The sequence below is a fragment of the Miniopterus schreibersii genome (assembly GCF_964146895.1).
Source record: "Miniopterus schreibersii genome assembly, chromosome: 10".
Classification (NCBI taxonomy): Eukaryota; Metazoa; Chordata; class Mammalia; order Chiroptera; family Miniopteridae; genus Miniopterus; species Miniopterus schreibersii.
This window is the reverse complement of record NC_138110.1, coordinates 77,800,421-77,823,029: the sequence shown is the minus strand read 5'-3', so window position 1 is coordinate 77,823,029 and position 22,609 is coordinate 77,800,421. Positions and strand designations below refer to the sequence as shown.

The 22,609-nt window shown below is 36.4% G+C and overlaps 1 protein-coding gene across 1 annotated transcript in view; it reads left to right on the top strand.

Annotated features, from left to right (window-relative positions):
* The first annotated feature begins 2,070 nt into the window (after positions 1-2,070).
* The window catches only part of CDH19 (cadherin 19), a 46,881-nt gene continuing 26,342 nt past the window's right edge, over positions 2,071-22,609 (top strand). Inside the window, exons 1-2 of the mRNA XM_081149421.1 lie at positions 2,071-2,193; positions 19,594-19,899. Coding sequence (XP_081005547.1) covers positions 19,708-19,899 — 192 coding nt within the window. The 5' untranslated portion in view covers positions 2,071-2,193; positions 19,594-19,707. The remainder of the gene's footprint in view (positions 2,194-19,593; positions 19,900-22,609) is intronic.

The window sequence follows — 22,609 nt, the reverse complement described above, 5'->3', positions numbered from 1 at the left end:
GAGTGTTTCTCTGTAGTTATGGAACAGCATCTGTGTCTCAAGAGTTGTCCACCCTCTCAGACACTTATTCTATAGTAGGGAGACCTCCAAAACCCCTTAGTGTAATGGCGTTGACTCTCATGTGAATAGTGATGTACTTAATTCTGAGACTCTCCATTCATATACAGTCACGCTCCATTCACTGTGCAAAATATCTTTTTCCTCCCAAAGCTGGGAAATAATTTTCACCTGGTATGAGGCTTGTTCCCATCAGCCCTGTCTAGTCTACATTCTTGCTTGTGACATAGTTGTAAAGACTTTCTGGATTCCAGTCTATCTGCTGTTAATCACCTCTTGACCTCCAGGGAAGACAAACTTCCTTATTAAGTAATTTAAAGGACTTTGAGCCTATCTTAAAATCAAACCTAGTTGGTTTCTTTACAAGGGTGTTCTATAAACATCTCCCATTTAATGAAATCAGAAATTGCTGTTAATTATGTTCTACATAAAACATACAGCTCCAAGCTGTCTGTTCTTTAGAAAATGTAATCCTGTCTCACTGTAGTTTCTACAGTTCTGATTGTATTTCTAGTGGGATTGTCACAATCCATGTAGGAAACGCTGACCCACACTTGCTGCCTTATGCCATAAGACAAGCCCTCGGGACATCCTGTTGAATGTGAACTCAGGTTGGAGAAGTGTCACTGCAATCCGAAGTGGGGCTGGAGATTGTATCTAACAAGAGGCCACATCCTGTAAAATGTGAGGTTCTTACAAAAACACTAGAATGTGGATACATCCTGAGGACATATTCGAAGTAAACAAACCAGTCACAGGAGGACAGATCCTGAATGAATCCGCTTATAAGGGGCATCTAAAGGAGTCACATCCACAGAAGCAAAGGGGAGGATGCTGGTGGACAGAGCCTGGCAGCAAAGGGAACAGGAGGTTGGCTGGTGGGTGTCAAGTTCGGCAAGATGAGTAAGTCCCCGAGATGCGCTGGACAGCATTGTGCCCATCGACAAAACTGTGCTATACACTTTAAAAGTGGTTAAGGGGACAGATCTTATGTATTCTCACAGCGATTAAAAACAAAAGCTTTTAAGACCAAGTTTATTTCTGTTTGGTTAGCCACGTGTTACAGAAGTATGGGGCATTTGTCTAACACATGGTAACTGATAAAAATTGGTTTTTATGAATTCAAAAATGACATAAGCATAAATCAGACCACAATCTCTTTTGTTCTCACAGCATTAGTTGTAACCTTTTTCCTAATACCCTTGCCTTATTACGATATAAAAGCAATGAGCCTGCTGATGCAAGTTGGATGCTGTCTCCTTACAATAATGTACATATAAACCTTAAAATGTTAAGTTATATGGATATCCATAGTTTTAGACACTGTTCACATTTTTAACCTCTCTCTGATTTGGTCTGAAAATTATTTTTAACTAACTTAAAACAGCTTGAGAAAACAGCATAAAACTTAATATGTATTTTACAATAAATAATGTTTATAACAAAATCTAAGTATACATTTCATAAAAATCAGTATATTTAGGCAGTAAATAAACCCAGGAAAAGAAGAGGGTTGCAATTTAGACATTGGCTTCTCTTTCTGTATTTTACTTGATGCCTGACCAGAAAGACTGAATTAAGAAACGGCCAGAAGGCATAGACACAGTGGAAAAGCTCTTCTCTTTTTAGTAACTTTTGTGCTTACTTTAAATTGATCATTTGTTCCATCGGCTAATCCCCAAGCAGAGGGCATGTCCTTTCCACTGGCAGAATTCTCTTACATAAGTTGAATCCCCCCTCTATCACCTCGAGCCAATAAGCACTTTATTTTTATTTTCTTTTTGCTTGTTGTTAGTAAAAGGAAAAAATATCTATACCCAGCTCATACTACTGGCTTGGAGCAGCCTGGGTTTGAATTCCAGACTGTGAGCGGACACCAGAGCGACCTTATGATATTTTACACAAAGGGCTGAGTGTCTGTGGCTTTACTCGGAAAAACCAAAATAGCATTCATTGGCGAGCAGCGACACGCGGGTGTCCTGCTACTTAAAGTCCCAGCCCAGGGCAGGGGCTCAGGCAGCTTCGATGGGAAGCCGGGGAAGCAAAATCGAAAGGGCCTCTCCTGCTGTTGCTCAGCCGTTTACCAGGATTTCAAAGTGCGTTTCCACAGAGGCCCTTGAGCTTGAAGAGGCACAGGTAAGGATGTGATAATCAGGCCTATATCGAACTATATACATTATTTTTTAATGACTATAGGGCCAAAAAGGACTTTGAGAGGCTCTTTGTTAGTCTGCACTTCATAAGGGAAGAAAAAATTCTAAATTTTTAAAACTATGACATGAATATTGAACTTTCTCTAAGACAAGTGTGTGTGAGAGCGATTCGCCATCTCTGCCATTCAGATTGAGGAAACTAAAAGGTGCTCACATCTGGAATATCTAGAACATTCTTTTTTGGGGGGTATGTATCACACATCCCTCTATCTTTCTCTTTTTCTAGGATTTTGGTTTTTTATTTATCCTGTATTACCTCGTAGTATCAGCTGCTATGAATAATAAAGTTGTCAACTGTAAAGATACGAGAAAAATATTTATATACAGAGTAAATATTGTAACACAATAAATTATTTATTTTTAGTAAATGATATTCAGTATGGAGTTTTCTGCATATCTGAATAAATCTAAGTGTTTCTTTGAAGGCCAATCTGTTGTCAAATCTGACATAATTACTTACTTCCTCTTTTTATATCCAACTTTCTGTTGACATTGGAAAATTCTTAAAACCAAAAGCTTAAGTAATTAAGAATGTTATAATAATACTACTAATAAAACTATCGAGTATATTATGAATATAAACACATACATACTCAAACATGCATACGCATTAATTTGCAATATATTATGTTCATAATATATAAGAAAAGGCTAATTTATCAAATATGAATGACATGAAAGTGTGAATTAAGAAAATGCAAAATGTGAAAGACATTTAATATTGTTTCAATTTTAATTTGTTAAAATAATTTTAATTGGGTTACTAATTTTAATAAAATATTTAACAAAGTTTTGCCAAAGGGATTTAGTCAATCTGTAACTAGCATATATTTGAAAAAAACACATGAAGAGGTGAACAACAAAGAATATTTAAATAGAATGGTAAATGTTTTCTTTAGAGTATATAAATTTAATTTGAGCTCTATGAATTTATTTTTTTAATTACTGTATCTGTATAGAAGACATTATTTATATAAAATATTTGCAGATTTATTAATATATACATTTTGGGTGTATTTACAATATCAAATAATGTATTAAAATATGTTCAAATAATGCTCTTTATTAAAATTCTTAATACTTTAGCTGTTTAAGTATCATGAGTATGCAAAAATATATGCTTATAATTTTTTACTTGAAAAAGCTAGCAGGGATACAAAGTAACCAACTTCCAGTTATGAAATAAGTCACTGGGATGTATTATAAAGTACAGAGAATCTGTTCAATAAAATCATAGTAACTCACTAATGTAATATTGTATGTTGACTATAATTTAAAAATAAATTGTAAGAAAGATTTTTAAATTATTTAAATTTCAATGCAATGTGAATATTTCTCCTTACCAAGTTTTTCACCCAGTGACATTATTTCCTAAAAGAAATAAACATAACAGAAAATGCTAGAATTATTCGGTTTTCAAAAATAACCAGCTTATGAAATCTAGAAATCATCCAATTCTTTATATGTGTTTTCCACTTTCCCAGGTCTTAAAAATGACTGGACTGTATTAGCTAATGTAGATTATACCTGCGTTTTACAGCCTCAGTTTTAATAAGTCCTTTACTTGTATTTTAATGAAATATTTATACTTTACAGTTAATCTCTCTCTGTCTCTTTCTCTCTCTCTCTGTCTCTTTCTCTCTCTCCCCCTCCCTGCCTCTCTCCCTCACACACAGACACACACAATTTGTAGAAGTCTTGAAGCACATGTTATCTACTTGTATTTTTGTGTTGTTTTGTTTTTCCCTTTAGAATACTTATCTCCAGGAAACTTTTTATTAATTCAACTCTGTAAATTATCATAAATTGAAGATGCTTTAAAATGAGATACACAAACATGTCCTATGCATTTTTTTTTAAAAATGTATCTTTATTGATTTCAGAGTGAGGAAGGGAGGGGGAGAGAGAGAGAAACATCAATGATGAGAGAGTGATTGATCGGCTGCCTCCTGCACCCCTCCAACTGGGGATCGATCCCACAACCCGGGCATGTGCCCTGACCGGGAGTCAAACCATGATCTCCTAGATCCCAGGCCAACGCTCAACTGCTGAGCCAGGCCAGGCCCGGCCTATATGATCTTAAGAACTGCTTCTATTCTTTTAGGAATTTGTTATAGCGCAGATTGATACTGAATCGTTTGTGACTCTTTCTCTTAACATGCACTGCTTAAACAGTATGTTACATTTCAGGTGTTACGGAGTAGTATTTAACATGTCATTGACAGAAATGCAATAGGAATTCATGTGCTTTTACACAGTTTAAAGGGACATAGAGTTCTTTGCACATACCTTTGGTGAGGTTAGGTTTTATTGCCACTGACCTCATGTCTTAGAACCGTGCTGATGAATATGGGGAAGTGGGATTTTTATATTTTACTTTCATGATGATTTCCTTTAATATCCACGATCTTCCAATACCTGTGTTTTTTCTTTGAATATCAGATGGACAATGAAACATAAACAGATATGGAGTTTCATAACCCCATATGAACCCTTCTCCCTGGCAAAGCTGCCGACAGCTTACAGATTTGAGAAATGAGTTATTTTTACCAAGGTGACCAGGAAGATGTTTGACACTTAACAAAAAAAAATCCATACTGTTAGAGGGTTTGTTACCAGCTCCCAACCCCACTCATTTGAGAGAATCCGGCAATGCTCTAAAACCTGCCTTTGCACAGCATAGAACCAGTCAATTCCCTCCTGAAGTGATGCACGCCCTCCTGAAGACTCCGCTATGATCCAGCAAGGAATTCGTATCTCACATTAAAAACACTTCTAGCCTTAGTAAAGCAGAGATGTTGTTTTCAGAAATTTGTTGCATTCATTGCTTGATAAAAGACATTCACAGTCATCAAGGGATGTCTTAATATTAAAGCAAAATGTAATTCCCAGAGCCCCTGCTTTGATGGACCAAGTCAAAACCAAAACCAAAACCAAGAGAGGCGGGCAACAGATGAGTGGTCAGTAGGGGGGGAGGGGGTGGAGAGAGGTCAAAAGGGGAGGGGGACAATTGCCTGGTGACCGATGGAAACTAGACTCTTGGTGGTGAGCAGGCTGCACTATACCAGATGGTGAATTACAATGCCGCGCACCTGAAACTGATATAATATTCTAAAGTTTAAACCAATGTTGCCTCAATAAAATAAAAATGTGAAATGTTATTATAGGGCAGTGACTCATCAACATACGGGATTAGTACATCCACATTTCCTGTGCCTTCATTCTAAGAACTTACCTGATAAAGGATGGCTGTAAATTCGTAGAATAGTATATTAAAGTGGAAATGATTTTGGCACATCAGTTATGGCTTAAATTAATCTAAGTAATTTTCTCTAAGCACGGAATTTAGAAAGGTCATTCCTATGAAAACGAGCACATTGTACATAAATCATAGGACAGAAAAAAGCCACCATTGTTCTGCTTTAAAGTTAAATTATAGCTAAAGTGTTTCCAAGAGTCTGCCATCTATTTTATTCTTAAAAAATCTCTAGTGGAGATCCTATGACATCCTTTGATAAAGAGATGATGCTACCAGATTTAGAGACAAATATGAACCCTTAAACAGAACACTAAAAAAAAAAACTGAGAAAAAAAGTAGATGCATCTTTTGTTTGAATTTTAGTGGTTACGTTTGTCATTAAGCAAATACTTCTTGATGGTGCTTGAAATTGCTCTTAAACTAGGAAAGCGAAATATAACCCTTTTCCCATAGTGTTAGATGGCAAATAAAGACCCATCACATCACCTTCTAGTTGGATATTAACCCTCCTTCTAAATAACACTTTCATCATAAAGGCTCCATAAGACATTGTTTTCCCTTTTCCTATTTGTTTCCCCTCTTTTATCTAATGTCTATAGAATGTGCCAATTCTATAGGCACATCAGGATTTGATTCCAAATTTATTGGTTAATAATAAATAAGCATAGGTGTTGGCATACACGCATATACATATGCATGTCTATATATTTGTCCAAGGATACATTTCAAATTTATGTATATACTCACTTGATAATTTTAAGGCCAAATTATTTATTAAAATGCTGTATCATTTTATAAAATGTATATTTGATAAAGTCACTTACATATAAATTTAATTATATATATAAATTTTAACTAATGTTTAAAACACACAGCTCTTAACTCATAGGTGTAATTTGTATGAGATTATGTGAAATCGCATTATAAGGATATCTTTGAATTTTGTGCTGTGGGGATAAAGAAATAGGGAAAGCATGTTCAAGCTGTATGTAGATGTGAGTTAAATATTACATATCTTAGTAAGATATTAATTAGCTGAATTCTACATATAATGAAAAGAGGTGATGTTAGGGTTGCCAGAATGAGAAAAAAAAAAAATAGGTGAGGAATTATTTCATGTAAGGACCTCATTCCTTTCTACAGAATACATTAACTCTCCCTACCCATTGACAAAGTGGGGTGACTCATAGTCCACATCACTCAAAGTTTTAAGATAAAAGAGACATTTATGTATTCAATAATTCAGTCATTCATCAAGATTATACTGAATGTTTCTATATTTAAGCACTTAAAAAAATCATGTTTATTCTCTCTGATGTCAATTACAAAGGAATCAGAAACTTAAAGAAGATTACCTATCTTACTTTTTAAACCCATTTTTAACCTCAGATTAACTATATTCATGATAATTTTATTTCCTTAAATTTATATGCATCTCTTGGTTATTTCTTAGTTATTTCTTGTATCTCTTAGTATCTCTTGGTTATTTCCAACTATTAAGTGCTATTATTAAGTGTTAATTAACATCACATGGGAAAAACAGCTAACTAAAAATTATTTTCTGCTTGCCATGTGCTGGGAATGCCATCAGGTCAAATGTATGTTCCTCTCTCTCTCTCTCTCTCAGTACAACTCCAAAATAAAAACAAAATTAATACCTCAACTAGTTACCTAAGAAAGAAAAGAAATATACTATGCACCTCAAGGAAAAAAAAATCTAAAATTGGCTCTTTTCCACTTAATTCAATGTCTTTACATCTATTTAATTTTAATTTTAAAAGTTGCTCATTATAACTCTGAACATAGGAAGCATTTTTTCAAGTTTTATTTCCTAATGCAGTCCCCTGTTAGGTGTTGGCCTGTGATGAAGGCTGTGAAAGAAGAGATGCAGAGAGAAAGTTCATTTTACTTTCCAAGAGTGGAAAGGGCCAAGGGCTGCTAATCAATACAGGGCAAGAAACAAAGAGGCCGGCCTACTCTTTCAAGCAGGTTCGTCGCTAGGCGACAAGGAAGGGGTGCTTGGGTTGTCTTGAAGTTGAGCAGCTACCAGGGAGGTTGTCTTGAAAAGTTACAGTTTGTGTGCTTTCCAGGTAGGCAGTCCGGCAGATGTCCTAGGGCGGTGTCCTGTCAATATTTTGCCCGAGCCTATAAGACATACTTAGAGCAAAAGTTATGAAAAGTTCCAAAGCGGCTTATTTGAAGGGGAGGGGGGAAGAGAACTTTCTGTTAAGTAGAGACTCCTTGGTGTGAATTACCCCCGAGTCGTGAAAGCAGCTGGGCGAGGGGATGCAACAATGCAGCCTTGAGAGTAGCTTATCTTGTCAGCAGTTTGAACAGAGGAGACAACAATCTTGGGGTTTAATTACTAGGTGCTTCTCACAAATTGTGGAATGCCACAGTGAAGAAAAAGAGGCCTCTTTCCTGTCCTTACAACCCCAAACTAATTTTAACATTTCACCTACTGTGGACGTGCGTGTAAAATATCCTGGTATTAAATACTCAAGAAACGCATCTGACTCTGAATGCACCAGACAAATTGTGAAATCACAAGGAAAACTGTAACTCAAGCATTCGCTTTGAAAATTGTGAAGAAATGGTAGAAGAATTAACTTAGTACCTAATATTGAGGAGAAAATGTCCTAGAGAAATCAGGACTGGGTCGAAGTACCCAAGACTTGACATAGACCCAGGAAGGAATGCGCTGCATTCTAGAGGCTGTGTAGATTTGTAGCCTTAATATCTTACCTTAGAAATAGTTTAACCTGGTCTGCTGTTTGAAATTAATATGCAGTTAATTTCCTGGGCACATCATAGTTCTGCCCAACTCTGACCCTGTTCACCTCTTGCATTATTTCTGGTTAGGCATTTTCATCTCCTCTGACGAGTCTTCCTTTATTCCAGCTATCGTCTATAGCTGGCCGTTGGGACTCCCTTCTCTCAGTAGTTTATATATATGCTCACTTTGATCTCTCTTCTCTTTTTAAAAGGAGGTTAATAATTAATATCTCATTGAATTACAAGGGGGATTAACAAAAGAACACGTGAAGTATCTATTAAGGTGCCAGGAATATAGTTGGTGATGATTTTATCAAGGTACTAGGCTATGCAGCCAAGTAACTAGTGAATTCTCATCAAGCTTACACCCCAAGTATCTAACGAGAGTCAGTGGGGGTGCAGCACCCAGCTCCACGCATTCGCTCAGTGACCAGCCTTGACTGAGGCTCCATCATCTGCTAACTACAGCACCTGTTTGCCAAATGAGGAAGAGAGAAGACAAAAGAATTATTCACAAGCCTTTTATTGCTTCAGTTCTGAACTGGTAGACATTACATTTATTTATATTTCATTTGCAAAACTCGACATGTAAATCTGCCGATAGTCTGAGGGATATTGGTAGACAATAGTGTGTCTACCACAGTGACCGAAATATGTTAGTTCCTTTTTTACTCTTATTTCATAGCCCAGTCACATCTATTTCTGCTTACTAATTTATCCAGAGTCTAGGGATAGTTTATGAAATCCTACAGAATTAAAGCCAAACTTTTCTTAGAGAAATGGGGCAGGAGGGAGGATAGTTTGTTAACAATTACAGTTCTCTCTGTGTCTGGAATCAACAGGTGCCAGCTAAGAAACTCTGCCTGTGATTTTTGCAGGTGTCTTAACTCGGTCTTTCCAAACCTACCCTTGACACTCCCTTTGACACAAGCAGTCTGTCTTGAAACCCAACAGGTCATCAGTTTTGTGAATTCTGTTTCCATGGTGTTTATTTATTCCGTACTCATATTACCCTTTCTGGGGACCACGGTTAGTCTGAGTGCTGGGAAGCATCACCCTCCCAGGAGGCGACAAACCATCAGGGATCCAGGGTGGTAGGTGGGAGAAGCGGAACAACCATTTCAATGCCCAGGAGTTGCAGGTGTTTGAAAGCACAGATTAGAAGACTCAGATTATGTCGCTGAAAACTAGTATCGTATTGCAACTGATGATTAAAATAAAAACAAATAGGAATTAGACATAAAGGTAGACTTTGAGACGGGAAATGAGACAATAGATAATACAGATTCTCCAAGATATTTCAGCGGGGACACCTAACAGTTTATTTGAAACAACGAACATTCTTTCATTAAAATATCCTTGCTTCTGTGTTTAAGTGGACAAGACTTTCAACAGATTCACACAATACAGAGGACCTTCTTTGAAATGAATACTGAGGCAGTGCCTGTAACATAAAAAAAAAAAAAAAAATTAGACTTTGAGATATAGTCTATGACCAGCTGCCAACCATCCATGCCACTGCTCTATAAGGTACTATAAAGATGCTTCTGGAATAAATGGGATTGTTAACAGACATTTTAAGGGCTTCATTTCTTCCCTTCTATAAATAATCCCTCAACTTAAGAGAGAAAGGAAAAAGAACCTCTAACTGCTTTCACTGTCGCAGTGCTGCCACCGAGAGCCCCAGGAGCCATGTCTCCCTGGCTCACACTGCCTTTGCTCGCTTCAACCCGTCTAAGGGGTTAGACATGCTTCTTTAAACTGACGAAGATAGGTTTTCTCTTATGTTTAAGGATCATTTTAGAATCCATCATTTTAAGAGTTTTTCTTTCTTTTTTTTAAGCTTTGGAATTTCCTGACCATCACAAAGTAAAAGTCTTTTGGAATATTATTTTGGTCAGGCCTACTCAATGGTTGTCTAAAGATGGAGACGTTATATTAATTACCATCTGCTTTTCTTTACGAGAAGCTAGCGTAGCCGAGCTTAGTTCAGCTTTCCACAAGCCTTCCTTCCAGAATACATTACATTTTTATAAGTTTTCACAGATGGAATAATTATCTTTATGTAACCAAGGAGAGGTCACAGAAAAGACAATTCCTAATTAGATCCAGTTACAAATGGTATAAGTGCCTAGATTATAATATTTTCATCCGTTAAGTCATAATGAGTCTTCTTTGAAAACATAATTGTTCTGAGTCTCACTGGGATCATTTTCAGCCTATATATGTCCGTGCAATATCACACGTTGCTTCAAGCATGACAATTTTTATTTGTCATAGTCATTTAGCCATGCTTGGGGGAAAAACATAATGGCATTCAAATCATTTGAAAATACATGTAGAACACATACATCAGGGACAATGTATCCTGCACTATTTTTGCAAAAGTCATTTATAAAGTTTGATATGTGTGTGTATTGTTTGTGGAAATAACAGCAGCTGAATATTTCCAAGTTTAGAAGTAAAGAAATGATCAGATCTTTACCGTTCACCTACAGGTAGGTATTTTTATAGTTAGTTTAAAGCACATTAACACTTAGTATGTGTCAAACAGTCTCCTGGGTGCATCAACTCATTTAATCAAGGGAGCAACCCTATGGGATAAACACAATTATTATCCTCGCTTTTCCCATGAGACAGCTGAGGAACCCAGAGGTCAGGCCGTTTGTCCAGAGTCCTTCAGCTGGTGGGTGGCGGACTGTCCTGGGCATTCCGTCATCCTTGCTGCTCAGGTGGACTCTTCAGCTCACCCAGCTGCCTTTTGAACATTTCACCTCCACATCGTTGGAAGAACCACCCCAGAGTCAGTAAAGAGTGATCTCTTGATCTTCACTGTGGTGTTAACAGTTTTTACTTATGTAAAATATAGTTTTATAATTTATTATAAAATGCTGTATATATGTATTAACTAAATAAATATTCAAACATAGAAATACAATGAGAGGAATTTCTACCCACTTATAACATCACCTCAGAGATGATTTCTGTGTGCATATGAGGATATAATCTTCCACACCGTCTCTGCATTTGTCTACATGCTTTTCCTTAACTGACTGGAATAATTTTATATGTATTTAATTTCTTTTTTTCACCTATCAAAGTGTTACAGCCATAGTCCAGGTCATAAAGAGGCTGTGCAGTGCCACGTTGAGCGGCTGAATGGCACTGTGTGAGTGTGAACTTTGAAATTTGTTTGTATTTCTCTCCTTTCCTTGTTGACTGCGAGCCCAGTTTCATGCATTCTCTCCAAATGAAAAGATTCGGGGTTTCCATGGGGTTTCCAGTGTTTTTAAATTATACAGTGCAAATGAAAATATAGACAAATGTATGTGGGTTTCCCTCCTTAAATAATAAAAGTCACATTAGAATAATGTTTTAGATATTAGAAATAAAGCATTGCTTTATTTGTCCTTGTTACTTATTTTTAAGAGAAAATTAAGAGAAAAAGAGATTTCTGAGAAGAAACCATTTTCCAGGTTTGACTGCAGGCACACAGGAAAATAAGTGTAGGAAATAGCCTATGGACATGTAATGGCTAAATTAACATCAGATTGCTCAACAGCGAAGACGTAAGCTCTCTACAGATTAACTGCGTCAGCAGCGTAGAATTAGGGACCTGGTCTAAAAGGAGTTTTGGACAGATCTTCAGTGTAGAGGTGTACAGAGATTTAGACTGGAAATAAGGAGAAACCATGTTTTCGTAGCTTGTGGGAGTGGGGGGGAGGATGGGGTACCAGATTTTTAAAAAATGACATGTTGCCAGCGTGTGTTTCATCAGCGGGAAGCTGTCCCTTCTCACTCTGGGGTATTTTACGTGCTCAGCTCCACCTTGTCAGTGCCCAGCACCCCGATGTGGTGCTCATTAGACGACAGCCCCCCTCATGCCTGGAAGCAGCTCCCTGCAGCCAGCCCGGAGGGAATGGAATGGCCCTTGTTGGCCCCTAGCTCAGGCCACCGCAGGAACAGCGAGTGGAGAAGGCGCGGCCGCCGTGGAGGCCCAGGAGGGAGCTCACACACACCCTCTCCTTTCAATCGCTCTATCTGTGGCTCTCAGCTTCTACTCTTGACAGTGACTATGCACCGCGTGTGTAATGAGAGCTCACAACTGGGACGGAGAAGGACCTTTGATATTCTAGGTGTGTGGAGAAAGAGCTGGCACATGGACAAGGGCCGCTTAGGGCCCAGCAATGCTGCTCCCTTCTCGCTCACATTCTTTCCGTGTTTCCTCTTAGCAGTTCCGAGGGAGCCGTTTAAAGGCCTTGGGGGAGGGTCACTCCACGAGGCTGCCACATTTCCTTAGATTTTTAGGAGATCACAGGTAGTATTGGGCTTCTATCCCTATCCCACCTTCAGCTTTGACCCTCCCCACACAGCCACCAAACCCATCACTCTAAGTCATTTTTCCATTTTTTATCAGTCTCACGCGTCTTTAGAATAAGTGGGGAGGAGATGTCTTAACGGAGATAATAGAAAATGTTTTTTACGTCTAGTTTCAAGACTTGTCCAAACATTATAATGCAATTTATAGATCTTTATTCAATTTTTAAAGGCGAACTACTAGTGAGAGATGTTATGCATGATGTTAGATGTCTATGAATTTTCTTTCTTCCACTCAGTCAAGCTCGGCATATGTGATTCACTCTGTGCCCTTATGATTAGGTTTCCCATCCTACCTTCACTGTTAAGTAGCTTTTTGGTGCTGGGCAGATCCCTTAACATTTCTAGGTATCAATTCCTTCATATGTGAATGCAATACACTCGATGAAATAACATTTTTCAGTACTGAAATCACATGATTCTACTTGGACATAATATTTGATTCTTATGAAATGCTGTTATTTAAATATTAGCAAAATTGTTTTATTATGTAATAGTATTTTAATATCAATGCTATTTTATTATGCAGTATCTATTTTGAAATATACTGGACTCTATGTTTCAATTAATAACTATAAATTATTATGCCTCGATACTGGCAATTAGACGAAATCTAAACACAGGCATATGAGGCAGTATTAGCATGATTTTCTTTTTCCATATTTAAATAATGTGCAGGTTTTTATCCAGCTATTCACCTGATTGGAAAATATAACTGGGATTGCAGATGTAGGGCAAAGATGTCACTGCTGGTTTCTCTAGGGACCATTCCAGAATACTAATTGATAGAACTTTTCCCTACCAGCCTGGACTCAGCCCTGAGTATTTCTCAGTCTGGCATGTTGACAGCTGTCAACGCTCTTCAGTCACAAGCGGACCATTATTTGAAATGTTTCCTCTTGCCCTGAAATAGAAGGCTGTATTTTCTGACCATGATAGAAAATTTAGAATGTAGAAGAGTGTAAACAACGCCAAATTATCTCACCATTCAGACATCATTACTGCTACTACATCACTCTTGCATTTTTATACAAAAAAGTTCAAATGAAAGGGTACTCACATCTGTGTTATTATGATTTAGGATGATAAAATTATATTTTGACTTTTAATTTTAAATTTAATTGTGAGATATTTCAGTCATATGAAAATACAATGTATGGTCAAAGAATCACCCAGATTTAATGAATACTATTGCTTGACATATATACTTTAGATTGTTTTAGAGGGGGGACGTGACAGATATTTCTAAACTTCAACTGTTAAACCACTTTCTCTTCTGTAATTTTCTTGATAAAATTTGCATGTCATTTTTCTTTACCTGGACTTATTTTACCAAATCCATTTATGACAATATTCTTGTAGGGCATTATCTTCTAATTTTGAAACACTTCTTCAATTGGTATTACATAGTGCATTAATTTGAACTCTTTTTATATAGTTTTTCCAATTAATTAGATATATATTGCCTCCCAGTGGACAAGTTTGAAAGTTTCTTGATGTATAAAGTAGTAAAAAAGATCAGTTAGTTTATAGGTTAAACATATTTTCCCTTCTGTGAGACCATCATCTCAATCAGGATAAAGAAGGTGGCCATGGACCTCCAAGGTCCCCTCTTCTGGTTCCTCCCTCACCTCCATTCTTTCTGAATTATTAATCTCTCTCTCGCTGTGATGAGCTAACAGTTCCTGGAAGGATATATTAATGGAAACATAGAATATGAATTTTTGTATGAAGCTTCTTTCACTCAGCATAATTATTTTGAGATGTGATGGTGTGCATCAGTAGTTCATTTTCATGCACAGCAGTCTCCTTGAACTACTGTTACATCACTTTACCAGTAAGAAGTTGACTCCCAGAGAGTTTTATTTTCCACATGGTGGGCTGTGCCGTTATCATTGTGAATTTTACTCCCACATATGTTAGCTATTTTGCAACACATTATTAATGCTTAAATAGTGAACTTATTTAAAAAATATTAATAAAATGCAAAAATAACTCTCTATATTTACCTATATATTTTATATTTTCATATTATTTTATTACATTGTAAAGATTCGCATGCCCTTAATTCTGAAGATTTTATCTTAATATTTTTAGAGTTCAGTGATGCTGTTAATTTTTCTACTTTGCTTTATATTATCTTTGTTTTGAAGGTTATATAATTATAGGTTAAAAGTTTTTCTCTCAGAACTTTTTGTATGCCATTCTATCAGTCCTACCTTATTTCTGATGAGCATTTATTGGATAATCTTACTGTTTCCTGTTTCTGGTGAGGTTTTATTATTTTCTCTTTACATTTTATTTTTAAAATTTTTACAGTAACATTCATTTGTTAGCTTCATGTTTGTTGAGCGTCTTTTGTGGTGTGATAGTGTTCTGCAAATCTGAGAAACCATTGGCCATTCTCATTATTTTTTAACCCAATATCTCTCTCCCTTATTTTTAGGATTCAAATTACATATTTATTATGTAATTTGAGATTACATAATTTGAGATTGTTCCACAGTTACTAATTTTTTTTAATTTTTAAAATTATTTTTGCTACTGTACTTTAGTTTGCATAATTTCTATTAAACAATCTTCAAAGCCAATGTATTATCTTCTGTACTGTTCCATCTTTTGATAAAACCATACTGTAAATTTTGTTGTCATTTCAGATATTATGTTTTCAGTTGTGTAGGAGTTTCTTTTGGTGCTTTTTAAGTTTCTGTTTCTCTGTTGTGTTTCACCATGTGGTCACTGAAATAGTCAATTTAAGCAATAATCATCAATAATTGGTAAGACTTTAAAACAAATGGTGACTAGGAAGTTCATAATAAATGAACCAACTGATGATACATGAATCTACTAATGAATCTTGAAACAAGAACAACTTTAATACTAAAAACAAAATGTGTAAAAACTAGGTATTTTATGTCTCCAGACATCATACAAAAGGAAGTACTGAGCATCAGCTAGGAGTATTTTTGACAAATATTTAAAATTGCATCTAATCAAGCCTCTACTAATTTATAGGAAATAAACAAACATATTAAGTCATATTGTGGGAAACTCTACAGGATAAATGACCTTGTTTGTCCAACACATAAGTGAAAAGGAAAATTAAATTTAGACTGATGAAACCTGTGGACTAAATGAGACTAAAGGAAGGTATTAACAAGCTGCATTGTGTGGACATCCTTGAACCCTAAATCAAAAATGTGTAAATATTTTAATTTGAACACTAACTGAATATGTGATTATATTAAAGACTTATTCCCATTTTTTAACATTTAATTTTGATTTTTAGAAGGATAATCGCACCCAGATAAACAGCATTTGTGCCCGATTGTGTGTGTACGTGTCTCTGTGTAATGAATAATTAAAATGCTATGACATTTGAAGTTGGTTTTAATATCAGAAAGCGGGTATATACATAGATGAAATAAGATTGTTCAGCCTTGATAATTCTGAAGCTAAATAATAGTGTCTAGGTGTTTATTGTACCATTTGCTCTATTTCTAGATGTATGAAAATATCTTAATATAAAGTTAATGAGAATGTTATTTGCCCAACATTATTAGTGTACTTAATGTGACCGTTAGTGATAATTTTCCAAACTTATGCAAAATATATTCTCATAAAGGAAACTACATGTTCCAAAGGTTTTCATTATTTACTAGCTTTTAAATATACATATTTAACAATTTCTAAATAACAGCGATTACTTGAATCCCAAATATTCTATCTAAGGATGAAATTTATCTTTAATTTTCCCTTCCGCTGAATTTCTTCATGACCTTCATTAAGTAAACTTATAACAAATACATTGCGTGGGAGGAACTCCATCCCCATTTTTGACAATGTGTTCTTTCTTAATTGGGTGTTTTTGAATGAATACTCTTCCTAACGGGAGTCGAAGACCAAAAAACAAGATCATCTAGAAATCTCCTAACAGAAATAGGAACTCTATGTCATTTGCTCTTGTGGTTGTTGATGATGACATTAAACTCCATTGCAGATGTGACAAATTGTTTTTCTTCACGAGTCCCAAACAAACAAATCTAATTTGGTTATATGGAGGGAGGTGCTATGTAGCTGTGGAAAATGCAAGCTTTTCAATTACATAGAAGGGTGAGAATTATGTCATTTCAGAGAGAGCTGGTATAATGAGTTTCAGGTAAATGAAAAGTTTTAAATGGAAAACTCCATAGTTTGAGGTTTTTTTTGTTTTGTTTTAATATGTATATACTAGAAGATACCTTTCATCTTTGTCTTACATATTAAAAAATTCAGCTGTTTTTACCCAGCACTATAATTTTGTATTTATTTTCTAAAACCTGCAGTATTTTTCTGTTAAGATAAAAAAACATTCCATTTCCTATCTTTACTAGTATAAAGTGGGAAATATCTTGCACACACTTTCTGTTCTCAGAGTGTTTTATAAAATCAGTATAAGTTATTATTAACTCCCTGGGGTTTTAAGGTAAATTGTCATTTTGTTTATTTAATACTACATAAAATGTTTGGAAAATTGTATGAGAAAACATATTTCTATTGAAATAGAGGAGAAATATTACATGTATCCCTCACTGGCCTGTTACTTTAATGGGATAGTGCTTTTACTGAGATAAAATGAAAGTAAGCATGTTAAAAAAAATTCTAGTTTCATTCTTTTGCATGTGGCTGTCCAATTTTCCCAGCGCCATTTATTGAAGAGGCTTTATTTACTCCATTGTTTCTGGTAGAAAACTATCTTGGTAGAAAATTATCTGCCCATATACATGTGGTTTTATATCTAGGCTCTCAATTCTGTTCCATTGATCTGTGTATCTGTTTTTCTACCAATACCATGCTGTTTTGATTATGGTAGCTCTGTAGTATAATTTGACGTCGGCAGTGTGATACCTCCAGCTTCGTTCTTTTTTCTGAGAATTGCTTTGGCTTTTGAGGTCTTTTGTGGTTCCATAAAAATCTGAAGACTTTTTGTTCTATTTTTTTAAAAAAATGACATTAAGATTTTTCTGGGGATTATATTAAGTCTGTATATTGCTTTGGGTTATGTGGCCATTTTAACTATGTTGATTCTTCCAATCCACGAACACGGGAAGTTTGTCCATTTTGTTGTGTCTTTTTAAATCTCTTTTAATAATGTTTTGTAGTTTTCAGTGTACAGGTTGTTCATGTCCTTTATTAAATATATTCCTAGATATTTTATTATTTTGTTTGCAAATTCCACCATGTACAAACATTAATTCAAAATGGATCAAAGAGCTAAATATAAGACCTGAAACTATAAATTACATAGAATAAAACATAGGTACTAAACCTATGGACCTTGGTTGTAGAGAACATTTTATGAACTTGACCCCAAAGATAAGGGAGGTAAAGGCAAAAATAAATGAATGGGACTATATCAAACTTAAAAGCTTCTAAACAGCAAAAGAAACTGACAATTTAACAAAAAGGCAGCCAACCAAATGGGAAATGATATTTGCAAACAACAGTTCTGACAAAGTTTTAATTTCCAAAATACATGAAGAACTCATAAAACTCAACACCAAACAAAAAACTCAACTAAAAAATGGGCAGAGGACCCAGACAGGAACCTCTCCCAATAAGACATACAAATGGCCAACAGAGATATGAAAAGATGCTCAACCTCACTAGCAATTAGGGAAATGCAAATCAAAACTACAATGAGACACCACCTCACACCTGTGGCTAAGATCGCCCTATCCAGTTTGGCTCAGTGGTTAGAATATGGGTCCGAGGACTGAAGGGTCCCAGGTCCAGCTCCGGCCAAGGGCATGTACCTTGGTTGCAGGTTCAATCCCTGGCCCTAGTTGGAGCATGTGCAGGAGGCAACCAATTGATGTGTCTCTCTCATCTATGCCTCTCTCTCTTTCTCTCTTTTTCCCTTCCACTCTGAAAAGCAATGAAAAAAATATACTCAGTGAAGATTAAAAAAAAAAAAGAATAGCCGTTACTGACAATACAAGTAATAACAAGTGTTGGAGAAGCTGTGGAGAGAAGGGAACCTTCATTCATTGCTGGGGGAATGTAGGCTGGTACAGCCACTATGGAAAACAGTCTGGCAGTTCCTAAAGAAAATTAAGAATAGAGTTACTATATGACCCAGCAATCCTCCTGGGTATACACCCAAAAAAACTCAAAAACATGTATTTGCAAAGATACATGCACCCCTGTGTTCACTGCAGCATTAGTCACAGTGGCCAAGACATGGAGACAACCCACGTGTCCTGCGATCGAGGGCTGGGTAGAGAAGATGTGGGACATGCACACGGCGGATACTACTCAGCCATTAGAAAGATGAAATGCTGCCATTTGCAACAACATGGGCGGACCCCGAGAATATTATGCGAAGTAAAATAAGCCGTCAGAAAAAGCTAAGGACCACAGGATTTCACTCGTACGTGGGATATAAACTGAAACTCATGGACACAAACAGCATGTGGTGGTTGCCAGAGGGAAGGGGTGGGGGGTAAGAGGAGAAGGGATCTTAATATGTGGTGACGGGAGAAGATATGACTTAGGGTGGTGGGCACAGATACAGATTTTGTATCATAGAAATCTACCATATGATCCTATTGACCAATGTTATGCCAGTAAGTGTTTTTAAAAAGTCTGAATATCAGCTGTCAATCAAGGAGATGCCAGAGCAACTGTCCAACCTTCAGGCTGATTTGACCACAGCTTACGCCTGGCAGTGCCTGAGCAGAAGTGTCCCACTCTCCTGTTCAAGCTATTGCGGGCCTACAGAATATAATTAACTGGTTTAACTGAAACAGAAATTAAATGTGTATTTTTGTTCCATTTTTATGAATGCGGGAATGTATCTTTACCTGAGCAATTATGTGAGAAAACGTTATTTTTAACACAGCCAACTTTGTTTTGTGTCTTGTTCTCTAGGAATGTGAAAGATACTTCGGATTTTAAAGAGATTATACAGGAACCTAAGATTTTCCTTTGCAACGGAACTGTTTCTTCTAAAGACTGTCAAGCAGCTGGCATCAAAAGAGCAGAATGAACCGTTGCTTATTTCTCCCCCTTCTGTTGGGGACTCCTGTCCTCTGGCCTCGCGTCACAGCGACGGGAGACTGTGAGACGAGGGACATGCCCCCCGAGGGGCCCCGCGGCAGAGAGAAGCGCTACTGGGCCTGGAACACGTTCTTTGTGGAAGAGGAATTGAACGTGACCAGGCAGCCCTTCGGCTGGGTACTGATTTTCTGAGATGTTACAGGAAATGACCTTGTAGAAATCTAAAGAACTGAGTGGAGAGTTTGGGTATTTGGTGAAGTCTAAATTTTCTCAGTAGAAGCATTAGGAAACTCCCAGAGCCAGCATAAGTAATTGCTTCAGGTTGGTTAGCACCTAAAGTACCCACAAAAGCTTGCGGAGGAGGGAAAGCTCTGGTTCCCCGTTTCCCTTGAGTCTCCCCCGTGAGAACACAGCCTCGTTATGGACACCTGGAAATTGGATGGTGTTATTTTTGGTAATGGTTCAAAGCAACCTCACCGAGGACAATAACGTTACCAGGGGTGTTTGGCCTGGTTTTCTGTCATGCTAAGTAGGTGCTGATAGATACCTCGTTCATTTTAATGGAGCAGGTTAATACCAGTTCCTGTTGCAGTTGAGTAGCTTCAAGGGCCTACGTGCTTCATTTGATTAGTGAGGTCGAAGCACAAAGAGTAATTATTTTCACTTTCTTATTAGAATATATTTTAAGGGAATGTCCTTAATGGGAAAGACCATTTCCTATTTATGCTTTTGGTTTTTATTATTCTTTGATTTTCTGTAAACAGGTAATTGAAATATCATGTCCTGCTCTGTAAAGCTCCTTCTCTAGCTGAATGAACGGAAGGAGGTGTGGCCACTAATGGACTGGCACTGAAATTTAATTGGGCCCAAAGGGCGGAGCACTCAATGCCATTCACCCTCTCTTCCAGCCCTTTCGGGGGGCTGCAGGGGTAGCCCGCTGTCCAGATTCCGTCCCAGCTCACCTGTCCCCTCCTCTCAATGCCTGTGCGACATGCGACCAAAGGCTTACAGGGAGATCGCAGGCAGAGATGTCAAACTGCGCGTGCATGTGTGTCCCTCAAGTAGCAGTTCTCACCCCTTTTTGTTTTCTAAGGTGACCGCAGGTAAATCGCAGGCAGGAGGCCACAGGTGAGGCCTGTAGTCAAGTGTCTACTACTTCACCGAGCCTCTCCAGCTACATTTACCGGGGACTCATCACGCTCCCCATTCATTGAAAGGGGTGACAGGCCAACAGGGGCTGGTGACTTAGTGAGTGAGGCTCTGTATGGAAATGCAGTGGTGCAGTCAGAGCAGGGACTGCTCCCCGGCTCTCACATTTTCTAGTTTTTGTTCCTCTGCTCCCTACACAAATTTCCCTTTTTCCCCCCTTTCACATGGCAATTGGTTTTGCCTATTTTTGCATTCTGTAAACATAGTTATGAAAATATGGTGTTTTCCCTCTAAACAACCTCATTAGGCTTAAATAACATACAGATAACTAGTTTAAAAGAGTCTAATGATGAATGTTTAGGTGCTTGTAACTAAATAGCTGGTAAAAATAAAATGTAGCTGGTATGTCCAACGTAACTTTCTTTTCGATCTATTTGTTAATAGCGATTAAGTTTGGAAAACAAAATTAAATAAAAATTTAAAGTCATGTTGATTTGCCAAATTGATAATAACTGCCTCATTGAGAAAATGGTTTTTGAATGGGAATAGAGGGATTTTATAATACTAGAATCCATGAAATTGAAATGTGTTTAACTGATGCATCTTGTGACATTAAGAGGCAGATTAAAAAAAAAAAAAAATTTATTTAAAATTTTTTTTTCCTTAAATCTGGGTCCTTAGAAAGATCAAGCTCACCGATCTATGAAAATTACGTATAAATGCACTTGAAATGCATGCATTCATTACTAAATTTGACTTATTTTCATTCCAATATTTAATCAAATTTTCAAACTATATCAAAATGATATTTGAAAACCATGGGACATGCTTTGCTTCGATATGATATATTTATTTGAGAGGACATTTGTTTTCCTTAATTTATTATTATTAGGTCATTGAGACTTCCTTTTTGTTTTATGATAATAAATTGTTCAATTAAAAGAGCTAGAACTTTTCATTACCTTTTTATTAGAAGTACCAATTTGGTTCTTTTATTGCATGACAGGGATACTCAACACATTATTAAAATTACTAAAATTAGTTGTTTTAGATATCTTCAGATATTATCCCCAATCACTCAGACAAGTTTATTAATTAGTCCAGAATAAATACATTGTACCTTGAGCTATCAGAAAGTTATAAATTTAAGGTTGTGTTTCTTAGTTCACTTTGTAAAATTTCAGAGAAGCTCTTACTTTGAAGATAAGCATATTCATAAGTAATAAAACAAGAAAACCGTAGATTCACAATAATTAGGAGCTTATGTAAAAATAATTTAGATATGAAAAAACATAAAACAGATGTTACCTATATCATAATAACCCTTGTTTTTTATATCTAAAATTAAAAATGACATTAAAACTATGAGTGATAAACAGATTTACTTTGTTTTTAAAAAATAAATAGAATAGGAGCACAAGAAGAACAGGTATATTTGAGAATTGAGTAGAATATGCCTGGAGATAGGATTTAATGTATGTGGGGTAAAAGGTCCTAATATATAGTGACAGGAGAAGATATGACTTTGGGTGGTGGGCACACAGTGCAATGTACAGACCTTGTAACAGAGAAACCCACACCTGAAACCTATATGTTCATATTAACCACTGTCACCCCAATAAATTTAATTAAAATTATTCTAAAAAATAATATTATAACTTATTTATATCATATGGGAGTTGTATGGAATTATTAACTTAGGAATAATAAACAGACAAGAAAATAAAACCATTATGAC